At 38.6% G+C, this 17,494-nt stretch overlaps 1 protein-coding gene across 3 annotated transcripts; it reads right to left on the bottom strand.

Annotated features, from left to right (window-relative positions):
* Positions 1–282: 282 nt before the first annotated feature.
* On the bottom strand, positions 283–15,653 carry LOC111149121 (tripartite motif containing 59). Of its 3 annotated transcripts, none has more exons than XM_022506049.1 (3): positions 15,538–15,653; positions 14,507–14,583; positions 283–3,366 (listed from the first exon to the last, which is right to left on the bottom strand). In XM_022506049.1, exon 3 carries the CDS (start codon positions 3,361–3,363, stop codon positions 2,152–2,154), a length of 1,212 nt encoding a protein of 403 aa, XP_022361757.1. In that variant the 5' UTR covers positions 3,364–3,366; positions 14,507–14,583; positions 15,538–15,653; the 3' UTR covers positions 283–2,151. The 3 variants fall into 3 exon arrangements, with proteins under 3 accessions (XP_022361757.1, XP_022361767.1, XP_022361775.1); XM_022506059.1 differs by having other exon boundaries at positions 14,511–14,583; positions 15,538–15,578; XM_022506067.1 differs by lacking the exon at positions 14,507–14,583 and having other exon boundaries at positions 15,538–15,568.
* Positions 15,654–17,494: the final 1,841 nt, after the last annotated feature.

The following is a 17,494-nucleotide window of genomic DNA, read 5'->3' as shown; positions in this document are numbered from 1 at the left end:
AAGTAAAAAGAATATAATCAAGTGCTTTTTCATTGGTGAAAGTAGTGATTAATTTCCAGAATTTAATACTCTAGTACTAAGCTCTACAACATTTTAAGTCTTAAGCGTTTAGATAATTCCCGTTACCCATATGAAAATTCCAGAGCTACTACCCCTGAGTTTGAGCGCCTTATTAAGCCACTCCATGCACATAAAATAGCAAAATAAGTTTATTAAAATATATTTTGATACATAAAACTTAGAAATATTTTAAGAATTATATACTTTTTTAGTTTCATCCTCCTGATAAGAATTCTAAAACAGAACAGCATGTATTAAGAATCAGTTATTTGTATTCTTGACTATATTCACACACACTACATAAAATTCATAGTTTTGTCTAAGAACTGGCACCTTACAAAACAATGTCAAACCTAAAATGTGTTAATAAGTATATGGTTCCAATCTTTAGCTATATAAATAGATTCTTAGACATAAATTAGTCCTAAATGAATAAAAATCTTGGCTTAAGGTTTTGGTAGCATAACAGGAGAAACTCTAAAATTATTCTGTCCCTTATGCTGGCTGTATGGCCTTAGGCAAACCGCTTCTGGTTGTGTTTCCTTATCTACAAAAAGTCGGAAGATAATACCTACTTCAGAAACCTGACATGAAGTGCTTGACACAAACAGCTAGAAATTATAGTGCTTACTAATAGGTGTATTCAAAAAGTGAGGCATTTTTGTATTGTGACCAACCAACTTCAATCTAAGTTACTATGTTGTATTTATATTTCAATACCTTAATATTTAGCTCACCACCACCACCATTAATACCCTCCAAGTGTTCTTTGCCTACGTGATTGTTAATTGTGCTATATATATATTCTGATTCTGGTCATATATTTGACTTAATACAGCCAGCCATCTTTGTGTTGATATTCTCAGCAGATAAGACATTAAGAACATTTTAGAACTACAGCCATATTAACTCATTATAATTTATATGTAGTATAGGACCAGGAACATTCCCCAAAATGACCTGAAAGTCTGAACTACATAGGGTAGGGCTCCTAGGGAATGGATCTAAGAGCAACAGCCAATTTGGAATTTCTGGAAAATGATCTTTTACTTAACGTTTTCATGAACAAAAGGGGCAAGCCAAAGTCCTACCACAAGCACCACAATTCCAGTCCCTATTAACAATAAGGGAACTAATCAAAGGGATTTGACTAAATAGCCACAGAGGCTCCCATTTAAGCAAAATTTAAGAAAGTTAAATTATTGGTACTTTGATAATAGCATTAGCAAATAGCAGAAAAAGACCATTTTTTAAGACAAATAGAGTTAACATGATGCCACCTAAATCTAATGATGGAAGTTAACAATATATAATGCTAGTAACATGTTTTGAGTTTTTATCCAAGAATAGATTTGGCAAGACTAAAGCACTAACCAAAACGTTAAATTTACACAAACCACAGAATAAAATAAGACCATTATTTGACAAAGGTCACTGCTTGTTCCCTAACAATGTATTTCCAAAAGCCATAGCTTTGTCAGGAATGAATGTTGATAAACATTCTAGGGCTCTTAAGTCTATCTTAAAATACATTAATGTTATCAGGTAATCAGGTATATTTGATCAAAAATATCCTTAATGTGAACAATCCCTTATCACTTTTAGACTTTGCTACTTGAATTTAATACCTCTACTCAACATCCTTATTTGGCCAAAAGCTTTAAGCCATATCAAAATAAAGGCCTATACACTAAGGATTTTGCTATCTTTTGATCTAAAAACTATTTATACATAACTGCAACACTATCCACTGCAGTAATAGAATGCTAGAAGACAAAGAAAAAGCTAAAAGACAGTATTGGTACAGGAGTATTTCAATGCCACAACGATAAAGTCAACCTCAAGCAAATAAAATGGGATAATATATTAAATCAAGTAGACTAGATATTCTGGTTAAGACACCTTATGTATCATTTCTAACTGACAAATTTCCATCTAAGCAGCATGGATGGTTTAACATATTTCTATATTTGCTGTAAATCTGATAGTTTACTTTGCTATTTGTCCGTCCTACCCTATTATCTCCCTTTAGCAATGGCTATTAGTCTGCTGTACAGAATAAGCCTATTTAAACAATTCAGATTTGAATTTTCAACGAGAAACTATTTTCCACATGAATTCCTTCAGCAAATATAAAGTGTGACATAGCATATTCTTTAAATCATGCAGATTGTTAGATAAATTTTGGTAAACAGATAAAGAAACTTCAGAAAAACATATTGAAGTGATTTCATTTAAGAAGGTTATTATGTGTTGGTTAAAAAAGAGGATCAACATCAGTATCACTGAAATTAAAGTAACTATAACAATGTTTAAAATCTTAAAAAATTCAACTTCTTTCTCATCTTTATCAGGCCAGGAACATGGCATCCTCTTTGAAGAAATTTTCATTTCAGGAATGAGAAGTTTCTTAATTTGTCCAATTTCTGTTCTGCTCCAATCTTCTTTCAATATTTGGCTTACTCGAGGATAAATTTCAACAGGTTGGACCTCAGGAAGTGGTCTTTGTTTCAAAATCTGCACATGTTGGCGGATATCATCAACTTTTTCAAGAAATTTAAGTGGAGACTCCTCCTGTAAAGATGTTGTCATTGTCATTAATTCAAGTTGCTGCTCTCTTATTTCTTTCATTCTTTCAATTTGTGGAGTATATTCTTGATTAATCAGGTTGCTAACATCACAGAGAGCAGCTAGGAACATTTTTTTTTTCTGTTCCAATATATCACTAAGCTCCTTAAAATACTGGAGAACAACTTCCTTATCACTTTGGACCATTTTTTCTGAATGAGATTTCTGTTCTTCCAGCTTTTCGATAAGATGAGTAAGATCTGTCCAGTGTGTGTCGGTTAACTGTTCAAGTAGTTTTTGAGGCGTGTCCTTTTCTTTCAGATAAGCACTTTGAAGATCATCAATGGGATGACCATGATGTTGACCTATGGTAAGGCAATGACCACAAACTAGTTTTTTATCTAGGAGACAGTAAACATTTAATGGTTGTCTGTAATGTTCAGGACAGGTGACAATATCTGGATGGTCTTCTTGCTGATACTTTTCAATAATAGCCCTTAATGCAAAATTAACAGGTAAAGATTCAATACCAGTTGGAGCAATTTCAATAATACTTCTGCAATTGGGGCACTTGAGTGGAATTCGTAAAGGTCTCCATATATAAAAGTTCCCAGATGCCTGAAGAACGTTTTCCAAGCAATTTCTACAAAATGTATGAGAGCACGGTAGTACACGAGGATCTTCAAAAATACTATAACAAATGGGACATGTTAACTCATCCTCAAAATTGTGCATTTCCTGTCAAGAGAAAAAACTATTTTAAGCCTCCATGTAACAAAACACTTGTACCTACATTTCTAAGTAATACAATTCCTAATATATAGACATCATTTTTAAGAGCTTACTTTGAGACTAAAATCAGGCTAAACAATTCTAATTTGTAGTAAATATTTCAAATTAAAGTTACTTAAGTTTGCTTCTATGCAAAAGTAAAATTCAGTGTTCTGTTGAAGTCTACTCAATGATAACCTGAGCAACTTCTTACAATTTAAGTGCTAAAATCTAAGCTATGCACAAGAACTGGAAATCCTAGCCACAGCAGACAAGAAAAAAGAAAAGGCATCTACGTTGGTTAAAAAAAAAGGTAAAACTGTCACTGTTCACAGATGACAAGATACTTAATACAGAAAACCCTAAAGACCACCAACAAACTGTTAGAATAAATGAAGAGTCAGTCAAGTTGCAGTATACAAATTAATCTGTTGTATTTCTATACGTTCAACAGTAGCAGGAAGAAATTAACAACTACATTTACCAAAATAAAATACCTAGGAAGAAATCAAGAAGGTGAAAGACCTGTACTCTAAAAACTATTCAACACTGATGGAAGAAACTGAAGACAACATAAACAGGTTGAAAAATACACCACAGTCTGGATTGGAAGAACACTGTCAAAAAGTCTATACTACCTAAAGCAATCTATAAATTCACAGTAATCTCTTATCAAAATACCAGGAAGTATTTTTCATAGAACTGGAATATGCCTAAAAGACCCTGAATAGCCAAAGCAAGTCTTGATAAAGAACAACAAAGTGGGAGGTACCACAATCCCAGATTTCAAACTATACTACAAAGCTGCAGTAGTCAAAACAGTATGGTACTGGTACAAAAACAGATCAATGAACAGGATAGCCCAGAAATAAATTCATGTACATGGGCAATCTCTGACAAAGACAAGAATATACAATGAGGAAAAGATAATCACTTTAATGATGCTGGGGAAAATGAACAGCTCTATGTTAAAGACAAACTGGACCAATTTCTTTATACCATATACAAAAATAAACTCAAAGTGGATTAAAGTCCAAAATGTAAAACCTGAAAATTCCATAAAGAGAACAGAAAATAATCTCTGGGACATTGGCCTTGGCAACATTTTTCTAGATATGTTTCCTTAAGCAAGGGAAACAAGCAAAAGTAAATTGGAACTACACCAAAACTGGAAGTTTCTGCCCAGCAAATGAAAAGGCAATGAGTGGTTATTTGTAAATGATACCTGATAAGGGGTTAATATCCAAAATATATAAGGAACCTGTACAACCCAACACCCCAAAATGGGCAGAGGACCTGAATAAACAGTTTTCCAAAGACATACAGATGACCAACAGATACAACACAATGCTCATCATTGATCATCAGGGAAATGCACATCAAAACCATGAGACACCACCTTAGGTTTGTCAGAATGGCTAGTGTCAAACAAGAAAAATAAGTGTTGGCAAGGATGTTGGGAAAAAAGGAAACCCTGCACTGTTGGTGGAGTGTGAATTGGTGCAACCACTGGAAAACAGTATGGAGGTTCCTCAAAAAACTTAAAATCAAAATACCATATAACCCAATAATTGCACTACTAGATATTTAACAATAACACTAATTCCAAAAGATGTATGCACCCTATGTTCACTGCAATAGCCAAGATATGGAGGCAAAATGAACGGATGAGGTGTGTGTGTATGTGTGTGTGTGTGTGTGTGTGTGTGTGTGTGTGTGTGTGTATGTGTATGATAAATACATAGACACAATGGAGTAATCAGCCATAGAAAAATGAGATCTTTTCATCTCCAATAACATGGATGGACCTGGAGGGTATTAAGCTAAGCAGAAAAAAGACTAATACCATATATGTGGAATCTAAACAAATGAGAGGGGGCACCTAGGTGTCTCGGTTGGTTGAGTGTCCAACTCTTGGTTTCAGCTCAGGTCATGATCTCAGGGTTGTGGGATCAAGTCCCGTATGGGGGCCCTTGCTCTGTGCAGAGTTTTTTTAAGAATCTCTCCCTCTTCTTCTGCCCCTTCCTTGGCTCGTGCTCTCTCATTCTAAATAAATTCAATCTTTAAAAAAAATGAATGTGCAAACAAAAACACCAAAACAGACCCAAAAATACAGAGAACAAAAGTGGTTGTGGGGCAGAGGGTGGGTGGGGATGGTGAAACAAGTGAAGGCGATAGGAAGTTTCCAGCTTCCAAAGTTATGGGATAAGGCACAACATTGGGAAATAGAGTCAGTGGTATTTTAACAGCTCAGTATAGTGACTGGTAGCTAAAATTCTGTGAGCATAACATATATAGAGTTGCTGAAACTGTTATACACATGAAACTAATGAATGTACATCATTTGTACTTGAAAATAAGTCAGGTTGTTTTTTTTTAAGATTTTATTTACTTGCCAGAGAGAGAGCACGCACTCACATAAGCAGGGGGAGAAGCAGGCAGAGGGAGAAGCAGGCTCCCTACTGGGCAAGGAGCCCGATGTGGGACTCAATCCCAGGACCTCAGGATAATGACCTGAGTTGAATACAGACTTTCAACCAACTGAGCCACCCAGATGTCCCATGAATTTTTTTTAATTATGCAAAAATAGGCAAGATCAAACATTCCTACTAAATAACAAATTGGGATTGGCAAAGTTCTATCATTAATTCAAAAGAATTCATATTCCCAGGGCACCTGGGTGGCTCAGTGGGTTAAAGCCTCTGCCTTCGGCTCAGGTCAAGATCCCGGAACCCTGGGATCATGCCCCACATAGGGCTCTCTGCTCAGCAGGGAGCCTGCTTCCCTTCCTCTCTCTCTCTGCCTGCCTCTCTGCCTACTTGTGATCTCTGTCAAATAAATAAAATCTTAAAAAAAAAAAAAAAATTCATATTCCCAATTGGCTCAACCATAGTTCCTAAGGCAAGGTATTAAATTTCTCTAGTAACAGTTACTATAAATTTCTTAGCTTCTTCAATTGAAATACTAGTATGCTTAAAGTCCAGAATCAGCACAGTTTACTACTGCAAAGTAATACTTTTAATTTGGAAGGGAAAAACATTTTTTAATTAGTCCTTCCAATAAAAACCAGTTTTAAAGATGAACTATTAATTGGGCTTAACTATGAATTACTGACCAGTAGAGCGTTAGTGATAAAGAACATCATTAGTCCTCTTTTCTTTAATGAAAGAAACCCAGCAATAATAATTTGACCTCTTGGCAAGATATTTTTGACATTTCCAACGACAAAAGCCTGACAGTTTTGTACCCTACCTCATCTTACAGTCTTAGCTTGTACCTATCCTCAATGCAAGCCACAATCTTCAGGAATTAAACTTAACCCTGGTAGAGAAAAATCAAGTTACACCATCACTTAGAGAAACTTAAGAGAGCAAAACAAAAAACCCAAGTCCCATTCATGTAAAATATAAAGGTTAACAAATCGTCCTCTATAAAACTAACTTTTAAGATGAAAAGTTTGAGAAGATATCTAAAAATAATTGTGTACTTTTATTAACTATTAAAAACCTCTTTAGACTTTCTGGCTCTATGCTCCTTCACATTTTCAAAATCAAACTCTTATTCAAGTCTCAAATTGGGCTCTGCCTCCTCCCCAAAAAAGGTCTCTTGTTAATCTCACTGAAAGCTATACTGCAAATTTACAGCACTTAACCGGAGTTAAGAGAATTTTGTAAAATTTCCCTATATATTAGAGGATGTAAGCCTGTAGTAAGAGCAGGAGTTGTGTCTAAACAGAACTTTAAGCATTCACTACATGTATTCACTAAACACACAGTAGGGATTCACTCACTGATTGAATAAACACTACCCCTTAAGAAACCAACATTAAGGGATGCCTGGGTGGCTCAGTGGGTTAAAGCCTCTGCCTTCGGCTCAGGTCATGATCCCTGCATCGGGCTCTCTGCTCTGTGGGGATCCTGCTTCCTCCTCTCTCTCTGCCTGCCTCTCTGCCTACTTGTGATCGCTTGTCAAATGAATAAATAAAATCTTTAAAAAAAAATTAATATCAGATCTTAGTTTTTTCAAAATCTCTACTTTTGTTTCAGAAAAGCTGTAACAGGAGAATCTATCAAAAAATATTCCATTCAGATTGACAATATTCAGAACCCTAATGAGCCAAGACGTATCACACAGATACGAAGCCTGAATTGTAAAGCATTCCAGGAAACTAAACTGGGCAACAGTACAGATGATGACATTCAGTGCAGATAAGTGCAAGAGAATGCATGCTGGGAAGATTTCTTGACTTTCCCCTATATCTACAGAGAGCTCTATAATCACAAAAAACCACCCATGAAAAACAAACATGTTTCTCAGAGGATTTTAGTGATGTCAGAATTCACAATGAAGGAAAAAAAACAAAACAGCACTTTACGGGGCACCTGGGTGGCGCAGTGGGTTAAGCCTCTGCCTTCGGCTCAGGTCCTGATACCAGGGTCCTGGGATCGAGCCCTGCATCGCATTGGGTTCTCTGCTCAGCAGGGAGCCTCCTTTCTCCTTTCTCTCTGCCTGCCTCTCTGCCTTGTGATCTTGTGATCCCTCTCTGTCAAATAAATAAATAAAATCTTAAAAAAAAAAAAAAAAAAACCACAGCACTTTGCAGTGAAAAAATAACTTTGAGCAGTGGACATATATTCAACTTAGAATTAATATTAGAGCTATTTAATGTTTAAAAGTGCCAAAATTAGGCCTAAAACAGAATCAAACCTTTCCCTCTAAAGTCATATTTAACAAAACTCTAGAAAACATTTTTCCCTGAGAACCCATTTAGGGACCCCTCCAAGAGTTCAACTTTGTTTACAATGAAGATATTTACAACAATATTGAAAGAAAATGCCATCTCCTGGGCTCATATAAAATAAAAAGCAAATATGGTCTCAAAAGTTAACTTTCAAAGTATATAAACATTTTTAATAAAATGTAATTAGAAGTTTGCAGATAACTGGGATGCCTGGGTGGCTCAGTCAGTTAAGTTGCTGCCTTTGGCTCAGGTCATGATCCCAGGGTCCTGGGATCGAGTCCCGCATTGGGCTCCTTGCTCAGCAGGAAGCCTGCTTCACTTTCTGTCTCTGCCTGCCACTCTGCCTGCTTGTGCTCTTTTTCTCTCTCTCTGACAAATAAATAAATAAATCTTTAAAAAAGAAGTTTGTAGATAACCAAAAGATACAGAAATAAAATCCTACTCTTGGACGACCCACTTCTTGCTGAGCTATTCAAAACTGATTTTAGGCAATACATTTATGAACAGTCAGAACTGTTTAACAGAAGCAAGCCTAGCTGAAAACAACTCTGTAAGGTCAGCAACTTTCTGACTCTGGTTATTGCCTGAGCATCAGAAGTGTAGGTCGCTATCATGCTTAGAAGCTAGTTCTTCAGAAACCAGCATGAAATGTCATGCCCCAGAAGTTTTCTCTATCCAGGTCAGACTTCTGAGGGGGAAAAAAAGGGGCAAAAACTTTACCTATGTTTATTTTCAAAGATGAGTATCTTGGATTTAGCCATGTTGTATGTACATAACAACACTGGAAAATAGAAGGCAGTGAAGCAATGCCCTCAATGTTCCAGGAAAAAATGTCTTCCAACCTAAAATTCTATACCCAGAAGAATAAATTTTGGAAAAGAAAAGCAAGAATTCTCAACGGGTTAATGGTGAAATTAAATCCAGGACAACTGTGCAGCAAGCCTAGAGAACAAGTAGTCTGGGAAAAGAAGATCCGAAAGGAATGTCTTTGAGAAATGGAACTGACAATATTTCAAGAAGTGTCTGAACATATTAAGAGGTGATGACAAGGGGCGCCTGGGTGGCTCAGTGGGTTAAAGCCTCTGCCTTCGGCTCAGGTCGTGATCTCAGGGTCCTGGGATCAAGCCCCACATCAGGATCTCTGCTCAGCAGGGAGCCTGCTTCCCCCTCTCTCTCTGCCTGCCTCTCTGCCTACTTGTGATCTCTCTCTGTCAAATAAATAAATGAAATCTTTAAAAAAAAAAAAAAAAAGAGGTGATGACAAAACTAAAGTTTAGGAAAAGTGATAGAACCACGAAATGAGAGGAAATATATGGCTCTCTTATCATATTAGTGTAATATTAAGTATTGACTTTACCAAAAAACATGACTTATGGACTGAATGCCTGTGTCCCCCTAAAATTCATGTTGAGATCCTAGCTGTTAATGAGATGGTATTAGTAAGCCTTTGGGAGATGAGGTCATAAGGGCAGAGAGCCCTCATGAACAGATCAGTGCCCTTAGAGGAGACAGGATGGCTTGCTCCCTCTCCTCAGCTCTCCACCACATAAGGACAACAGCATTAAGAGGGCCATCTGCAACCCAGGAAGGGAGCATTTGTTTGTTTGTTTATTTAAAGATTTGTTTAACAGATAGCAATAGAAGGAACACAAGCCAAGGTTGGGGGGAGTGGGAGAGGAAGAAGCAGGCTTCCTGCAGAGCAGGGAGCCTGACACAGGGCTCAGGGCTCAGTCCCAGGACCCTGGAATCATGATGTGAGCTGAAGGCAGACACAACAACTGAGCCACCCAGGTGCCCCAGGAAGGGAACTCTTACCAGAACCTAGCCATGCTGACATACTGATCTTGGACATCCCGATCTTGGACATTCCAGGCTCCAGAACTACGAGAAATCTATTGTTTAGGCCACTTAAGTTCATGGTATTTTTGTTATAACAGCCCAAACTAAGAAAATGACAATTATATTGGCTGGAGGGAATAAAGGAAGGAAACAGTGTTTAAGAACTAAATCTTAGGGGCACCAGGGTGGCTCAGTCGGTTAAGTGGCTGCCTTCGGCTCAGGTCATGATCCCAAGATCCTGGAATAGAGCCCCACATAGGGTTCTCTGCTCTGCAGGGGAGGCTGTTTCCCCCTCTCTCTCTGCCTACCACTCTGTCTACTTGTGCCCTTTCTCTGTCAAATAAATTAAAAAAAAAAAAAAAAAAACCTAAGAACTAAATCTTAAACTTCCAGGAAGTCAAAAGTAAAAAGTCAAGAAGTCACATTAAAAAATCTAGAAGCAGATACAAAAAGAAATCATTAAATGAGAATGGTTGCTTCTGGAGAGCAGGAATCAGGAGTGGGAAGAGTGAGAGCAGGGGCTACTCTTTTTCATTATTAACCTCAATACTGCTATTTTATTTTCAACTATTAACAGCTAACTAAAAACATAAAATTTTAGACAGAGACAATCCTACAAGCAAGCATCCAGGCAAAAAACTAAGATATCTAAAAAAGGAAAAAACAATGGTCTCAGAATTCTGGGAAATTGTAATTTCCAAAAATGGCCACAACCATTATCTCCCACATACACTCCCCACAATGTGGCTTCAGTGGTACTCCCCCATCAAAAGATGAAATCTCTTCTCCCCACAAAACACCTGGGCAGGCCATGTGACTGCTTTGATCAACAGGATATAAAGTATAAGTGATGCTATGACCGTTCTGGGTACAGCCCTTAATTAGCCTGGCAGGTTACTGTCCCAGACCCATGAATCACTATGTAAAACAAAGTCCAGGCTACTCTGCTGGCAAGAGAGGAAAAGTAGAGAAGCAATGAAGTACCAGACATGTGAGCGAAAAAGTCATCATGAACACACAGCCAGCCAAGCCTTCGGATATTTGTTACAGGGCAACACATAACCTGAACATCTCCAAAGCAACAAGGAATGCTAAGAAATCATACAGCGAGGTCCACAGGGTCTAGAAGAAAAAGGATATGACCTAGGAATTCTGTACCCAGCCCAGATGTACTTTATTCATGCGAGACAAAAATACTTAGGAAAATCTATAGGGTTTAAAAAAAGAATTGTATAGGGCAGAGCTGAAGCTATATACTTTCATTACCAAACAAAAGGAATATAAAAAGGATTCATCTAAAGGGAAAGAGAAAAAAAGGAAAACCGACCTAGGAAAAGCAGAAGAAAAATAATAAAAATAAATGAAGAAAACAATGAATTAACAAAATCGCTGGTATTGATAAACCCAAGAGCTGTCTCTTTAAATAAATAAGCCACTAGCTATCCAGAATAGGCAGCATCCAAGATGGCCCCCCAATGACCTCCACTTCCTAGTACTCATGTCCTTTTGTAATCTCTTTCCCTTGAGTGTAGATTGGACCTAGTGACTCTCTTCTTTTTTAAGATTTTGTTTATTTATTTATTTATTTACTTATTTATTTATTTGAGAGAGGTAGAGAGCACAAGCAGGGGGAGCAGGAGAGAGAGAAGGAGACTCCCCAGCCAGCAGGGTCCCAATGTGGGGCTCAATCCCAGGACCCAGGGATCATGACCTGAGCCGAGGGAAGACGTTTAACGGACTGAGCCACCCAGGGTACCCCCTTCTAAGAGAATACAGCAGAAGCAACAGGATATTATTTTCAAGGTTTTGTAATAAGACCATGGTTTCCATCAGGAATGACCTGGCTCTCTCCATCTCTCTTAAATCACTGTCACTGAGGGAGGAGAGATGCCATGTTGTGAGAAGACCAAAGTCCACTTGTTATGACCAGGGACTACAGCCCTCAGTCTAATAGCCCCCTAGAAACTGGAAGTCTGCTGATGGCTATATAAGTGGGCTTACTAGCAAGATACTTCAGGTCCAGTGAAATCCTGCAATGAGTGCAGCCTCAGCCAACAACTTGACTGCACCCTCTTGAGAGAGACGCTGGGCTGGAGGCACTCAGCTAAGCGCTCCTAGATTCCTGGCCCACAGAAATTGTATTTTAATATTTGTTCTTTTAAGCTGCTAAATATTGGGATAATTTGTTATGCAGCAATTGATTAATACACTAACCCATCAAGAGACAAAAGGAAGAAACAACAAATATACAAAGTCAGCATTGAAAAAAGGAAATAAACCAAAAATAGAAAAATCTAAAATTAGAATACCTTGCATAACTCTATGCTACTATATTTGGAAGAGTTACCAAAAATGAATTATTCTCTATATCACTTCAAATACCAAGCTGACCAGAAAATATATAAAGCAAAATATGAGAGAAATTCACAAATTGGAAAAGTGCTATTCTGAAAAAAAGAAGGGACAAGCTTCTCTGGGGGAGCTCTTTCAAATTTTTAGGAGGCAATTTCTTGTTCAACTGTTCTACAATACAAAGACGTAGAGTTTGCAAATTGTTTTGAAAATAGTATAACATGATTCCAAGACCTAATAAAAACTAAAATAGACTAATTTCAAAAATGGATACTGATATAAAAATCCTGAACACAGTATTAGCAAATCCAAATCCAGAGTACAATGATCAAAATGAGATTCTTCCCAGAAATATAAGTTCATTTAATAACTGAAAATTACTCAGGTCAATGGAGGAAAAACTTTAATTGCAATAGATGTGGAAAGTGCACATAATATAAAAACTAGTAAGCACTCCACAAAGACAAAGTGAAATGGGGCTAAAGGAAGAGGAGATGGAGAGTTATTGTTTAATTCTAGTCTGGGAAGATGGAAAAAGTTCTGGAGACGGATGGGTGCTGACAGTTGCACAACAATGTGAATGAACTTAATGACCCTCCACTGTACACTTACTGCTTATAATGGTAAATTTTTTCACTTTCTCTCTCTCTTAAATAAATAAAATCTTTTTTAAAAAATTAAAAAATTTTTAAAAAGTCACCAAGAAATGAATATAAAAATAAATCTTTTCAGAAACTGAGGCTTAGGGCACCTGGGTGGCTCAGTGGGTTAAAGCCTCTGCCTTTGGCTCAGGTCATGATCTCAGGGTCCTGGGATCAAGCCCCGAATCGGGCTCCCTGCTGGGAGCCTGCTTCCCATCTCTCTCTACCTGCCTCTCTGCCTACTTGTGATCTCTGTCAAATAAATAAAGTCTTTGAAAAAAAAAAAAAAAAAAGAAAAGAAAAAAATTGAGGCTAAACCATCCACTTATAAATTATTTTACAAAATTCTTGTGTTTTAGTGTCAAAAACAAATACACTTCTGAATTTCTAAACTTTTAATGCATTCTCCAAAAAGTGGATTTCCTACAGAGCCTCCATGATGTCTAACTAGAATAGTGAATGGTCAGCAGAAAGAGATTATGGAGAATTAAACAGTACAAAAAAATATTATCCATTCTCTTGCACAGTATGTGTAAATGATTTTTTTAGTTTTAATTCACTAACAATGCCTCTTTCATCTCTAAACATGAATAGTAATAAAAATTCCATTATATTTTACAACCTCTGAAGAAAATTATGTTTACCACATTATAGAGTTTAAGTGACTTGCTCCAGAACTTACAGTGTGAGTCAGCTATAAGTCTGGGAAAATTCTGATTGGGTCTCACATCTTTGTGGCCCTAACTGATACAAGGCACATTTTATGCAATTGAAGATTACTTCAGAAATACGACAATTGTGTCATCTATATACATAGGGCAAAACTTAAAAAATACGTTTGTACATCTAAATATACAAAAATAATGGGAGGGTCACCATAACCCTTTCAAATTAAAAAAAAAAAATCCTATGGTCAAATATGACTTTAACTCTGCCCATCTGCATTGTTCTTGCATTTGACATCAACCTATTTCCCCAAACTAAAAAAGAAACTACTTATGTGATTTAACCAAGAACTGAAACGAGAAATTCAGGTTTTCATTGTTTTTTCCTCAGCACTTTTCACAGTGAAAGTATATTCAGCAATGTTTGCTGAAAGGCAATGTTAAAATTAACATGACCTAAAATCAAAATTTTCACCTTCCCCAACTAAATTATTGTACCTTACTTCAAAGGCTAGCTACATAGCCATCAAAAAAAAAAAAAGACAAATCAGTATGTAAATGCATAGTTTTTATATCCAGGTAAGGAATAAATGCAACTTGCAGGTCTGTATGTATAAAATGATACCATTTGTTTGTTTAGATGTACACAAATCCCTGTAAAATTTCTGAAAGGGTACACAAAAGTGACTAACTTTAAGGTACAGGTCAGATGAGGGAGCTGTTTTCACTTTATGCTCCTCCCAGATGGCTTGAATTTTATACACCAACATGTCTTTTTTCAGATTTAAAAATCTCAACTTCCACTTTAAATCATACACTCAAAAAAATTTACTGAGAATTTTGTATTCACTTAATCTTTCAGAGCTTACCTACTTTGCTGCTGATCTTCTGGATTAGCGACTGAATATACTTTATCTTCTCCAACTTAGTTTCTTTTATTCGTGTTCTAAAATTAAAATAATTTTACCTTAATATTTTAGGTTTGCATTCTCAAAGAACAGATTAAATATGACATCACAGGAAAGGTTATTTCAATCCTCGACGTTTATCTCCCCTAAGCCTCATTGTGTTTTTATAAAAATAGAGAGAAATTATCAACAGTTGGTGGTGCAGGAGAGGTATCACTTGTACATTGAAAATTCCAACAATCCTGTGACCAAATAAATGGTCACAAAGGACCTCTTTTTGTAGCGTCAAGTATCTTACGAGCACTTGAAAATGTTAGCCAACAATGATGACGGAGCAAACATTCATGCGCATTTAACTTCTTCAAGTCAACTTGAAAACAAGAAACATCCACAGGAGCGAAAGATTTTGCCAGCCTAATATTATAAATACTGATTTAGGTTATCCCCATCAATGCGTCTGTCTGTACATGTCTCAGTTCTGCCATTTAAATGTTGTGGCGTCCTGGGTCAGTTTTTCCTAATGCCTCTCAGAACTGAGGTTTCACACCTGTAAAATGGGCATAATTACACCCACTATTAAGTCTCATGAAAACCTCTCACAAAGGGCCGCAACATAACCGTACCCTTCCCTTTCTCCAAGGTTTAAGGCAAATCTTTCCGAGCCTCCCTCCGCCCCACGCACTTCCACCGCCCCCGCGCCCCCGCGCCCCCCGCCCGAAACCACGCGAGGCAGACCAGGTCTGTGGAGTCCCGCTCCTCTCACCCTCACCACCACACGCGGCCTGCTACCAAACAGAAACTCAGCTCCGCACCCGAGGGAGGAAAACGAGGTTCCGCAACCTTCTCCTCTGGGACGAGAGAGAGTAAATGCAGGACCCGTGCCCACGCTCTCCATCACCAAGCCCCTAGACTCTCCCCAAACACACCCAGTACACTAGCCTGTGCTTACAGACAAAGAAGACGGACCCCTCCAAGACGCTCCTTAGACTCACCGCGGGGAGTTTGAGACCAACCTACTCCACAAGCCAGAACAGCTCTACAGCCTCCACGCTCCGCGTCCCCGAGATGCTTGGCGTCCCCGCCCTCCTCCGCCCTGAGGGATTTCAGGTGCCCAGACGGGGCGGGGCCTCCCGGAGCCTCAGGACGCAAGCGCAGTCTCCCGGCAACGTTCAACTGCGTAGCGTCCGCCAATGGGAAAGAGCGCGGGGCAGCCTTTCAAAAGTAAACGGCCGGCGGCGCCTGCGGAGGCGGACGCGTAACTGCCAGGGCCTGGCTCGAAGCCGCGGGCCAGCTTCCCGCACCTGCGCACTAGGCGCCGGCCCGCCTCTCGGAAGCTTCCGAGGCACGCGGCAGGAGGCGCTTCAGTGCGTGCGGGTTCTTCTGGAAGCCGCGATGCTAAACTGGCCCACCTCCTGGGGAAGTGGGACGTGGTCCACCGCCCCGGGAGAGGTGGAGCCTGGCGGCGACTGACTACCTCCACAAGATTCATAGGATTTTCACTTGGAGCCAATCTGGCACGTTCTGATTCTAGACTTTAAAGTGCGGCATCTCCCATTGTTACTTCACAGGTTTTCTGCAACGGGAGATCACCGGCCCAAGGGCACACGCGACCCAGCATGCAAGCTCTGTCCTCCTCCGACTCTAAGTTTCCTTTGGTTCACGAAATCTGAACATCTGGACCTACCTGAATACTTGACTCCGTGTAGGGGAGGGGGCTTCTGATTACAGTTTTCTTAAAAAGAACTTACTGTGTGACAGCCAGTGGCACCTTAGGACTCCTTTATAACTATCTCCCTCCTCTCCCCACCCCCAATCCATTTCCCAACCTCGTGAAATTATCGCCGAGAGATGACCACTGTTGCCCAGAATACCTGATTTCTGATTCAATCTCTTCAGCCTCTTTCACCTTCTTAAACCCCTAGAATCAGAAAACATGCAGTTCACTAGTCAGGGTTCCCTTTTTTCTTGAGAAACTTTAGCCGTATTTCAAGATTTCTTAACCACAGTTTCCATCTCTTAACTATACTGAAAAGTCAATTAACGCTGTGCTAGATAAAACTGAGCCTTGGGGGGGCCCTGCGAGCCTCAGTCGTTAAGCGTTAAGCATCTGCCTTTGGCTCAGGTCATGATTCTGGGGTCTGGGATTAATCCTGGGGTTCTGGGATTGAGCACTGCACGGGGCTCCCTGCTCAGCTGGAAGCCTGCTTCTCCCTCTTCCACTGCCCCCTACTTGTGTGCTCGCGTGCTCTCTTGCGCCAGCTCTCTAGCTCTCACTCTGTTGCTGTCAAATAGATAAAATCTTAAAAACAAATTTTTAAAAACGAGCGGTGGTATACTTATATTGCCAGTACCCTCAGGTATTAGGGTCTTATGCAGTAAATTGTAGAAAAAAAAAAAACACAAGGTAATATCAGTGAGTAGTACTCAAGTCAATTTCAGATGTCTTTGCCAATTCAGTTGCTGAAAAGTTTGCCTATGATGTATGGATTCTGGCAATATCCTAGGATTCCTACTGTTACATGGTGGTATAGAGCCATTTCAGCTTTATTATGCTTATACATTTTCTATTTAAATATCGGATTCATCCTCATAGATTTTAAATTTCTTGTCAAAATAATATGGGTATCTTTCCATAGCAATAAATGCACTGTACCTAGATAAAAATTATTCTTTTATTTTTTTTGTTAAGATTTTATTTATTAATTTATTTATTTGACAGAGAGAGCACAAGTAGGCAGAGGCAGCCAGAGAGAGAGGGAGAAGCAGGCTTGATCCCAGAATCCTGAGATCATCACCTGAGTGGAAGGCGGACGCCATACTATCTGAGTCACCCAGGTGCCCCTATTCTCTTAAAATAAAAAAAAATTTTTAAAAAGTAAACCAGTGATATTAACTCTAGATTTTGGGTGATTATGATGTGTCAGTTTAGATTCATCGCTTGTAACAAAT

Source organism: Enhydra lutris, unplaced genomic scaffold (assembly GCF_002288905.1).
Source record: "Enhydra lutris kenyoni isolate GAN:26980312 unplaced genomic scaffold, ASM228890v2 scaffoldscaffold2, whole genome shotgun sequence".
Taxonomy (NCBI): Eukaryota; Metazoa; Chordata; class Mammalia; order Carnivora; family Mustelidae; genus Enhydra; species Enhydra lutris.
Note: the sequence above shows the minus strand (reverse complement) of the source record. Positions and strands in the feature narration are given on the sequence as shown.

Bases quoted from the DNA above. Each gene is read 5' to 3' on its own strand.
- LOC111149121 (XM_022506049.1), bottom strand. From the start codon at position 3,363: ATGCACAATTTTGAGGATGAGTTAACATGTCCCATTTGTTATAGTATT.